Source organism: Thunnus maccoyii, chromosome 23, assembly GCF_910596095.1.
Source record: "Thunnus maccoyii chromosome 23, fThuMac1.1, whole genome shotgun sequence".
Lineage (NCBI taxonomy): Eukaryota > Metazoa > Chordata > Actinopteri > Scombriformes > Scombridae > Thunnus > Thunnus maccoyii.
In genome coordinates this window covers 3,141,852-3,153,951 of record NC_056555.1, presented here as the reverse complement: position 1 = coordinate 3,153,951, position 12,100 = coordinate 3,141,852, and the positions used below count along the sequence as shown (strand labels likewise).

At 38.2% G+C, this 12,100-nt stretch overlaps 1 protein-coding gene across 1 annotated transcript; it reads right to left on the bottom strand.

Annotated features, from left to right (window-relative positions):
- Nucleotides 1-10,018: 10,018 nt before the first annotated feature.
- Nucleotides 10,019-11,653, bottom strand: LOC121891161 (E3 ubiquitin-protein ligase TRIM21-like). Its single transcript, XM_042403934.1, has one exon. The coding sequence runs from the start codon at nucleotides 11,651-11,653 to the stop codon at nucleotides 10,019-10,021; it is 1,635 nt and encodes a 544-aa protein (XP_042259868.1).
- Between the last annotated feature and the right edge of the window lie 447 nt (nucleotides 11,654-12,100).

Here is a 12,100-nt window from a genome sequence, read left to right as displayed (position 1 = left end):
TGTGTGATGGATCCTAGTCTAGACAGATCTAGCTCTAGAACGGTTACACCCTCCAAGATGTTGGAAGGTGTAACCGTGTGTAACTGATCCATAAAGGCTACCTTTATGGATCAGTGTGGCTTTGTTGATCCATGGAGATTCTCTCATCCAACTGATAGGCACTATTCTTTTAATTCATATGTCCATATCTCTTACTCTTGTATATTTTTTTTTTATATAGATAAGACACTTCTTACTTCTAATTCCTCTATAGTTAATTCTGACCACTCTACACTCGATACTTGACTTAAACCTAGAGGTCCACCATAGAGAGTCGCTCCTGGAGATTGGATTCCACGCTTTTATCAGACACCAAATTTTGTAATCTCATCACTCTATCTATTGGGTTCTTTGTGGAGACTAACAAAACCAAAGATACCAGTCCGTCATCACTGTGGGAAACTCTTAAGGCATTCCTTAGGCTTACAATAACAAGCCACTAAAGAGACAACAACGCAAGCTTATAGAAGCAATAGCTGATCTTGACCATTGATGCTCCATGTTACCATCTCCTGAGCTGTTCAAGGAGAGACTTTGTCATCAGACGGAGTTCAATCTTTAATCCGCTAGGTACACAGAAAACATGCTGCTTAAAGCTCGGGGAACATTGTATTCTTGCATACCAGTTGATGGGCAGGATGGCCTCACGAGAAATTTCTCAAATAACCAATAATTTAGGTTCGCTGACAACTAATCCCTCTGAAATTAATGAGACTTTCAGAGCCTATTACTCTGATCTACTCAAATCTGACTCACCTGAACATGGTGTTGACATGCTAAATTTCTTCAATGGGCTCAGTGTTCCTAAATTAATGCCAGAACATCACAAAAACTTGGACACACCATTAAATCTTAGTGAAATAACAGATGAGGAGAGAAGTTTTCCAATCAGTTAGCACTTTTGCTGCTATAAATGTTTGAGGACTCTCTCCAAAAAGGTACACTACCACCAACTCTCACCCAAGCCTCTATTTCACTGATACTTAAAAAGGATAAAAATGTAATTTGTGCTCTTCCTATCAGCCTATTTCGTTTCTTAATGTAGATGAAAAGCTACTTGCTAAAGTCCTTGCATGTAGAATTGACACTATTTTGCCCTCTATAATCTCCATATAATCTCCAAACAGGGTTTATTAAAAAAGGCATTCCTTCACAAACATACGGAGACTTCTTAACATCATTCACTCCCTGGCCCCTCTGTCTAACCTGGAGGTGGTTAGATGTCTCGATGCAGAAAGTTGAGTGGGGCCATCTATTCTTCACATTAAAGCAATTTGGGTTGGGAGAGAAATTTACATCGTGGATATGCTTACTGTATGCTTCCCCACAGGCCTGTGTGTGCACCAACAATCAGCGATCACAGTTCTTCCCCTCTCACATGGGACATGCCAACAGTGATGTAAATGCGTTGGTACATTATTGAGCTTCATAATTAACTAAAGCCAGACTGTGTAGCTGTTGCTGAACAATGGCTGAACAATTATTACCATTGTGACGATTATTAGATAATGGTAAATAGGGATTTTTTACAACCTGCCAAAACAAAATTATGCTATTAATGGCTTATGAATGATGTATAAAGCATCAGTAAATGATTTATTAGCCATTGATTAAGCCATTATTTAATCCTTATAAATCCTAGAGGATGCCTTATCAAAAAGTAGTACCACTATATCTATGGAAAGTTTGGTAACATTAGCTAACATTAGCCGCCATACTGTATTGAATACAGCAAAAATGTATTTTATTGCTTATAAATTTGACATTTCATTTGTAATATGAAGAAGGTTTTAAAAGTTAAAGAATAACGTAACACCGGGCTGAAAGGCAGTTTTGCGGCCCTCTGTGACCTGCATCATCACCCAACAGTGACGTCTGCTACAAGAGGAGAAGTTCAACCACTGGAGGTCAGCAAAGACATGATTTTAAAAGAGTGTCAAGTCACTCTTTAAAGGGTTGGCATAAATGACAGAAAACATGCTCTTTTAGCTCCAGTGGTATCTGCTCATGCAGATAGTTTTGGTTTTATTATTCCAGATTTGAGATAACTGTCCCTGATATTTCTTCCTCCCCCAAAATATAACAGAGATAAATGGAATTTGAAGTTATTCTAGTTTGTAGCAGTTTAGATTTGCTACAAACTATCAAACACATCTTTCCTTGTTACTCTGGATACTCTGAATAAACCTGTTGGACAGTTGGAACTACCTCTGACCAAAGATTGGTCCCCATGAAAACCATTCACAGCAAGGTTTGTGAATTATTTAGAGTAACATGGACGCTGTGTGTAAATTATTATTTTAAATTTTTCAGTTCCGTGAGCATCACAAAGCAAATTCCAATCACATCCACTGTACTGGGGTGGAGAGAGAAATGTCCGAACTGTAGTTATTTGGGTGAACTAACTTTGAATATGATAAAAAAATAAATAAATAAATAAAAAATCATTTAGCTCAAGTTGTCCAATAATTCAAAGGCATAAATGATGAAGTTACATTTTTGAAAATTGCACACAGCTTAAAACATGGAAATTCCTGGTTGTATGACATGTATGACTTGCACTGCTCTGTCACAGTCAACAGGATATTCACTTTGGATGAGTCCATGACTGATATAATGTTTTAAGTTAAAAGTTTACTTCTAGATTGTATTTCTACTTAAATTAATACTTAAAATAGCTTTGATAATCAATAATATTTTTCAATGAACCCACTGGACTGGTAATAACACAAGTCAAAATATTCGTTTTGAAATCTGTTCTATTAGCAGGTGAAGAAACAAACCTCACATTTGTCTACTTGCTACAGCAGTTGATGAAACACTAAAGTCTGTAACCACATTCGACATTTTATCAGTCAACATGATTTTTCTACGAAAAAGGGAGCTGTAAATGATTGACTAACCAAAACAGGTTGATGGGACTGGTAAGACAAACTTCTAGCCAACACTGAGCAGCTTGTGTTTTGTTTGGCGGTCAGTGTGGGTTTTCCATGTTTCCTGCAAATCATGTGTCTCTGCAGTCAATGAACTAAACAATCTGTTCTGATGAGTGTGGATCATTAGCTGCCAATACAAACATACAGCTGAGATTTCCATAGTTACTGCAGTAAATGATGTTGTGTAAGTGGATAAAATATCAATCCCAAATACCCAAGTTTTACTTCAAATGCTGGTGTTTAAAGGTGCCCAAATGTTTAGGACCACTATACTGTTTTCCTGTTGCTAACCGTAGAGTATTCAGTGACAAACTCCTACACCCACTTTTCAATCTGTGAAACAAATATTAATATTGCTTTTCAGATGTGTTGTTCGCCAATACTGATAGTACACCAAAATGAATGACATTTTGCTCCAAGCAGACCACACAGTATCGACCTTTCAAAGCAGAAGTATCACTTAAACAAACACACAACAAACGCCTTAAGTCACATGTGACACAAATATATAAAAGTAGACTTGTAGACTATTTTAAAAAGGTCTAAAGGGTCAAACATTAGCATGCTAACATGCTGATGTTTTGTTGTTGTATTTATTTAATGGGACTGTGTACAGTATGAAACATAAATGTTGACATTTGATGTACTGTACCAGATTTAGCTTCAAGCTAATTTTCATCTGCAGTACCTTACAATTAAAACATATAACAGCACAATAACATACAATACAAAGCAAAAAACACACAGAACACTAAATACAAAATACAACGCTACACACAATAGCACATCACATACACCCACAATGTCAACTTGTCAAATTAAAAGCAACATTATTTGCATTAATGAGAAGACCATAGATGAAATTTAGATTCAGTGGTGTTAATAATAAGGTATAATGGTTACTGTAATCACCATCTTAGATCAGTGTGTTAGCATGTTAACATTTGCTAATTAGCACCAGGCACAAAGTACAGCTGAGAATATACATTGTACAAATGTATGAATGATTTATACTATATTTAAGCTACAAGAAAAATTTGATATCTTGTTTTTATTGAATTCAACACCACACCTTTAAAAGACAGTCTAAAATATGTATAGGCTAACTATATGTAAGAAGTACATTAGGCAGAATCAGTACATAAAAATAGTGCCTTTACACATTAGTTACTATTCAGTTATATGGGTGAGATATGGAGTTAATAGTTTATTACTACAGCATCTTGACAACAATCTGCTCTCCTTACACCTCTGGATGGTGTTTGAGGTCAGCCGGTGGCAGCAGCTGAAGGAACATACAAGTACAACAGAATAAGAAAGACAAATAATCATTGAATTATTGAATAAAAGTTATAATTACACTTGCAGGAGACTTGTGTTAATGTCATCATTAACTGTACCTTTGTCTGCTATAGCCACCTGAACCTCTGTGACAAAAAACAGAATAAGTAAGTGAAAAATAATCTTTGAATAATTAAATAAGACATATTAAGATTTAAAGGAGATTTTTCTAAATGTTTTCAGTAATTGTTACCATACTTCTGCCTGTTACAGCCAAATGCACTTCAGAAAAAAATACAACAATGAGTACAACAGAGTGAGTAAGATAAGTAATGACTGAATTACAATATAAGGCTTGCAAGATTCATGTGTTAATGTTGTCATTAATGATTTTCATGCCAGTATCTTGTAAAGCAATCTTCACCTCAGTAAAAAATCATTTTAAAAAATAAGAGCAAACAACAAAATAAGTAATGTTTGACTCATTAAATAAGTGACTTAAAATGGATAAAGTGATCATTAAATGGATAATAAGTGATAGTAAATGGAAAGAAACCAGATACTTTCATTCTTTATATGATTTACAGTTGCTTGGGTGGTTGAGCGGATCCTTTTTAGGGTTGTTGTGTTTTTCAATCCCTGGCTCCTCTTATCCTTGTAAAGCGCACTGAGCCTCAGGCCACGATGGCAGATGTAGTTTTAAATGTCAGTTTTAAACTGGCTTCCATTGACTCAAAGGAGCAACGGCAAAGGTCTGGAGGTCAAAGGTCAGGCTTGGATCAGAGAAAGCAAGATCGCCCCCTAATACCAGACCTCAAAAGGGGATTATATTGTATTTAGGGCTTTGGATGCCAAGACTATCTGTGGCCTCACTAGCCCCGCCAGTCGCAAAGGCCAGCCCTTATTGTTACAAAACCAAATCCAGTCACTGGATACAGATAGACCCTGGTGCAAGACGCTACCTAGGACACTACAAGCCCTGCCAGGCACAAAGGCTACCCATGGCATTGCCAGCCCTATCAGATGTAAAAAGGATGAGTTACAAAAGCCCTGCCAGACGCAAAGGCCAGCCCTCAGGCTTTCAAAAGCAGAATCCAGCCACTAGATAAAGATAAACCCTGGTGCAAGATGCTATTGAGGGCACTTCCAGCCCTGCCAGATGCAAAGGCCACTCCTCAGGGTTACAAAGAAAAATCAAGCTACCAGATCCTGCTGTTTCCAGATGGTCGGTCAGTCCTGCATTATACAGGGTTGACAATCCTTATCTGAGTCGTTGTCGTTATACCACCATGGCCTCTCGGGAAAAATCTCACGGTGTCTCTCAAAGCTCCTATTTGTAAAGGACCCAGGGCTAGACATTGATGGAGTTGGCTCTTCTGAGCTGTCTGTCTGTCTGAGGCTATCTTCACAGCTCCCTCTCGGCTTCTTAGCAGGATTCATCTCCCTGTAGCTCATCTCTCTGCTTCTCTTTGTTGGGGAGAAGAGGCCAGTTGTTGAGAGAGTCAGTCCTCTTCTCCGAGGCTTTCCTCACAGGCGGAGTGTTCTGAAAATGTGCTCCATTCATCATCATCATCATCAGGTTGTTCCAGCTGCTCAGGAAGTTCAAGAAGCTGACGTGGAAGTTCAAGATGTTGCTCTGGAAGTTCAAGAAGCTGATGAGGAAGTTCAAGATGTTGCTCTGGAAGTTAAAGATGCTGATGAGGAAGTTCAAGATGCCGATAAGTACGACGCACAAAGTCAACAATTGTAAGAGGAACTGGTTCATCCCAGTACAGCCAAGGTTCCAGTGGTCATAGAGCTTGGAAGGACAGAGGTCCAACATTTTCTTCCTCTTCATCAAACTCATCATCATCCTCATCATCCTTATCAGTAGCATTATCACCACATCATCATCTTCATCATCGTCTTAAATGGACTCATACCCAGAGTCATCGCTGCAAGAACTGTGATGATATGAAGAACTGTAGTTCTATCAATGCATTTAAGACCAGACTGAAACATGTACTAAAGACCAATCAGGTGATACACCATTGAGTCACACAGCTGATTATATGTGTATGTGATGTGCTATGTGTAGCTTTGTATTTTGTATTTTGTATAGTGTGTTCTGTGTGGGGTTTTTTTGTTTTTGTTTTTTTTTGTTTGTTTGTTTTTTTGAGGGGGGTTGCTTTTTACTGTTTGTTGTTGTGCTGTTGTATGTTTTTTGTCAGGGACTACAGATGCAAATTCGCTTCAAGCTAACTCTGGTGCACTGCATCTTTAATGTTTCAAACTGCACACTGTCCCATTCAATAAATATATAAATCAACGTAAGATGATTAAGAAAACACACAAAAAATGTTTAATCATAAAGATTATGTAAGCAACATCATGTACTTATTTCACATAAGTACATGTTTTTAACTATAGCTTTTGCCACTCTTTAGATCCCAACACATGATCACAGCTGAGAACACACGTACCAGACATGGAGCATGCACCATCGGAACTTTGTGAGAACATGTTGCTTCTCAGAAATTCTTACCTTAACCTTACCTTATAAAAACAACTTATTTGGTTCCAGGCAACATGTTGCCTTGCCCAGTCCCCCTATAAGATATGACAATTGACAGACGAACAAGACAAACAACGAGAAAACCAAAGACCAAAGCGAGGCATTACGAGACATAATAAAAGACTGTTCTCTGATCATGAAACCGTGTAATAAAGATAGGGGGATTTGTATACTTCGACAAAGTCAATGGCAACCTTTACATATCTGCAGTACAGGTTCATTCTAAAAACAGAAAAGTGGAAAAGGGCTTCTATAAAATAACATAAACGTCTGAGCCTCTGTGCACATATAGTCACTTATTACTCTCCGAGTTTATGAGTTGCACATCATGGAGCGTGCAGGAGACGGTGGCATCTTGGGCGCACGACGCGCACATTCAGTCACACGCACACTTGCATGACAAATCAACAAATACTCTTCTCTTTTCTCACTCGGAAAGAAAATATATTTCAGTGCTATGAAAATGAATTACCATGTCAAGTGTGGCTAAATGATAAGGGCTCCTATCTGATAATAAATGATTACACTCAACAGTTCTGGCTGTAGCTCCAAAAACAGACACCTGAAGTTCAATTTGTCTCCTTCAATCACGCTCATAACAACATGTGATGGTGCGTTTGGAGGAATATGTGAAAATGAGTTCACTGAGAGGATAAATTGACTTTAAAGGTACTCGATGCTTCGGATCAATTTAAAACAACTCAGGTGTCCACACAGAGGAAACGTGCTCTGGTTTGTTTTGATGCTCTCTGGTGTTCAGGTTTTGCAACAGGTCCAGTTGAGTCAAGTCCGAGTGCAAAGTGAGAAAGTGGAAAGTTCTGCAGATCTTAAATGACCTCGGTCTCATATCACCGTTCGGTTGCCATGACTCCACCTATGAGTCAATAAATCTGATATATTTGTGTTATTACATTTTCTATATATTGATATAGTTTAACCTATGAGTTTAACATGCTGACTGACGCTTTGCTGCTTTGAAACATTCTTTAAAGAGCTGCTGGTGCTGCATCAAATAGCTACTGTTGTATCAGAGTCAGCAAACTTTTTCATTTACCAGCAAATAATAATAATATAATAATAATAATAATAATAATAATAACCTAATTTTCACCTTTGATACAAGAAATGCAGCTCAAAGTGCTTTACAACAAAAATTACATGACATTGTGCTCAACCCAACTGTGTTTCTAAGCTGTAGCTAGGTTGCTGCAAAGATACTGTAGTTTGTTGCCAAGCTGTACTAAAACCTGGGACATAATAGGTGATTTGTTACATGTTATTTTCAAGTACTTCATTATGATTAATCCTGAGAGGAGAGCAAAGGCCAGCTGGGGAAAGTAATACCTAAGAAGACATGCGAGCTCACAGTGAATCCTCATCACCACTCTTCTGAAGAACTTGCCAGAGGAACTTTTTTTTGTCTACCTTCTGAAGAAGCCTGGATGCCGACCTTCTGCCAATTATAACAGAGGACATTCGAAGGTGTTACAAATGGTGGATCCTGCAATCTGTTTATTTGTGCTTTTACATTTTTTAACAGTAGTTTTCAAAGGAGTTGCTGTTAAGACTCATGACTAAATTTTACTGGCAACTCAGGATATTATAATTAACAGATTTACATTGACCCCCCTTGAAAGGGCATAAACCTTGAGAATTATTTTTTTTCGAACACACATACTTGAATATACTTGGCATATTTGAAAGCTTCTGAATAAATGTTCAGTTCCATAAAGCTGTCACTTGTCTCATCTTCTGTTGTGCTAGATGTTAAAGGTGCAATAAATGACACTGAGCCTCACTGGATGTCAGCAAACAACTATTTGCTATGTAAAGATATAGTGAAGTAATGGCAACCTGAGCAGAGAATGAAGTCACACTCCCCCTGTGTGTGTTGTAATCTGAGTTTCTGCGTTCTTTCTTTGCACGTGAGTGTGCATGTTAGTGCGTGTGAGTCCCTCCATGTCCTACACATCCATTTCCAAGATGGCTGCCACATCACAAACTTTCTCAAATTACAGCTAAACAGTGCACTAAAATAGTAACAGAATCTCGATCCATATTTGATCATCACTGCCTAGTTTGACATTCTGATCTGAGTTTTATGAGTTGTCAGCTTTCTCCCCCCCCCCCCCAACTTTATTGAGTAAACAACACAAACGTTTGTTTTGGTCTGAGATGTTGGTGCTATAGAGCAACATCTAGTGGCTGTCGTGTATTGCAACTTAAGGGTTATTATGTGTTTTTAAATGTAAAACTGAGCTGATCTCATTACTGGACCTTTAAGATTGAAGACACATTGTTATTTACAGTAAATGTCTGCAATTTAAAGTTGTTTTTATTAATATGAATGAGAAGAAAACACTTACAGTAAAAACTGCTCATGTGTCATCATTTTACAGCAATTAACTGTAAATTATGGTAAGAAACAGTAGTTTACTGTAATTTTACAGGGAAATTTGTTACAGTGTGGCACTACATGGACCAGCAGTGAACCACTATATCTTTAAGAACTAATTAGAACGTATGAATCGGCACACACTCTGCAGCCATAAGGTCAGGAACTCTCTTCAATCAATGTTAATCAGTGAGCTCTCCAATCTTAATCATTTTATCTGTGGAATAAACATGCTACATCCCTATGACTGAACATTTAGAATAAAAAGATTTAACATCAGTCAAAAATTTAACCAGTAGTTCCAAACCTCATGGCTTAAGAAAAGCAATGTCACCAGCTGCATAGGTTTTCACCAAATCAACTGTTTTATTTGAAGAAGAACCCCATAATTCACTAGGAAAACTATTCAATTTTATTTATTTATAACATTCAAGTCTACTATAACTATCTTGACTGGTCTCAGACTGATTTTGGTCCCAACCCCCAGTGAGACCACTGCATTAAATTAGATTAAATTAAACCCTGTTATTATGATTACTATGATTTGCCACAACAGGTTTAAACAACTTTTTACACTTCTTCTGAATAAGGATGACATTATTTTGTTATGTTTGAACACTATTGAAAAAAAAATTGTGAATTGATAACATTAGATTGCTATTGGTAAATGGGATACATCAAAAGTATAATAGAATTTATCGAGTAATCAAGTATCATCAAGAAATAACCATGTTCACCAGAATCTGTGAAGCAAATGAAATCATACTCTGTCCATCACCACTGTTAATTTGTCAAAAGGATCACAGGACAAGTTTAATCAGTGTGACTGACAGGAGAGATGATCAGAGGGGCAGAGTTTTTACCACCATCATTATTACAGGGACTAAACATCAGATAGAGTCTCTCAGTGAAGTTACAGTCAGTAAAGGAGTAGATAAGAACTGCAGCATCTACATCATAAAAGGAGACCAGACCCTCCTCATAATCCACAAACACCCCCACCTTCTGAGGTTTTGACTTCAGAGCGAGAAAGACAGGAGGGCCAGCAAGAGCTTTGTACTCATTTTCATTTCTCACATTAATGACCCAGATGCCACTGTTAAGGCTGATTTTTCCTTTCCTGTTGATTGACTCTCTGACCACTCCTAAATCCCATTTAGTCTTCCCTTTAACCTGAACTTCATAGTAAAATCTGCCTGAAGAGAAACTTTGCTTTCCTAAGACAGCATTACAAACAGAAAATCTCTGTGGATTGTCTGGGACATTCATTTGTATGTCACTACATTTTACTTGTTTCCCATCATCAGACAGGATGAGATAGGGACTTGCAGTGTCAGAATCAAGAGTCACATCAACTGCATACTGCTGGACCCTCTTCAGCTCAACATTAGTGCACAGCTTCTTCACTTCTATATCAAGTGTCTCCTCCAGCTGAGCCACAGCTCTCCTCACAGTCTCCTCATATGATGACTGAACTCTGACCTCTGTCCAGTCTTTGGTGGGTGGAGCAGGGTTCAGGGATGGGAAGCTTTGGAGGAACTGGAGGTGGTCTTCAGTACGTGAGAGATGCTCCACTTCAGCACTTCTCTTCATCAGCTCAGAGATTTCCTCTTCCAGCTCTTTGACGAAGTCTTCAGCCTGTTTCTCTGTTGTTTTCTGCTTCTCTTCAATCATGTCAATGAGCTGAGCCATACCTCTCTCAACAGACTGGATCAGAGCAGTGAAGACCTGCGCACTGGCTGCTGTCTCTCTGTCTGCATCTTCCTTGCTGATCTTCACCGACTGTTTGATCTGTTGAATCTTCAGTCGTCTCTCCTGGATCATCTTCTGAATTCCAGCCTCTGTTTTCCCCAGTTCAACCTTCTTCCCTTCATATTCTTCTATCACAGGAACAAAATGATGAAATATGTGACTAGACTCAGTGCAGAACTGACAAACACATATCTGGTCAGTCTTGCAGAACAGCTCCAGAGGTCGATCATGCTTCTTACACATTCTGTCTTCCAGGTTCTCCACAGGATCAATCAGCTTATGTCTTTTCAGGCCTGTGATTCTCTGATGAGGCTCCAGGTGAGTCTCACAGTAGGAGGTCAGACACACCAGGCAGGACTTCACAGCCTTCAGTTTGGTTTCAGTGCAGATGTCACAGAGAACTTCTCCTGTGTTGGTCCATTGTTGCTTTGAGCAGCTGCTACTTTTCTTCCCAGCCGACTGTCTGAACTGAGCAGCCATCTCAGATATGAATGTGTTGATGTGCAGCTCAGGTCTTGTGATGAAAACCTTTTTACACAGGGGACAATCATTTCGGACATTAATATCCCAGTGTTCTGTGATACATTTCTTGCAGAAGTTGTGTCCACATGGTATGGTGACTGGATAAGTGAACACATCCAGACAGATGGAACACAGAAACTGATCTTCAGATAACAGACTGCTGGCAGAAGACATGTCTGAAAAACCAAACCAAACCAGAAATTAAAATGAATCTTTAAAAGACAACACTTCTTAATGACAACCTGTAAATAAATGGATACAAGTGGAATAACTGGAATAATAGGAAAAGGTTGAAACACATTGACACATGACTTTGTCCTTCACCTTATATCTGAGTCTAAATAGTGTTTAAATGAAAACTGTACATTAAAAAGCTTAACAATGGTATTATTTATAGAAGTTCTGCTGAACTGTATTAGATTGCACAAATCAGATGTTGATATAAAATGACATGAGGGCAGGCAGGAAATGGTGAACCAGAACACATAGAATGCACAGACAACAACTTACTGAAGATCAATCTAACAGATTTAAGAGACATAAATTATCCATCATTATCTTAATTTTTAATAAAGTAATGTATGAACATTTATTCACTATGATTGGAAAATGACACAAATG

Excerpts from the sequence above, each read along its gene's own strand:
- LOC121891161 (XM_042403934.1), bottom strand. The coding sequence starts at position 11,653 with ATGTCTTCTGCCAGCAGTCTGTTATCTGAAGATCAGTTTCTGTGTTCC.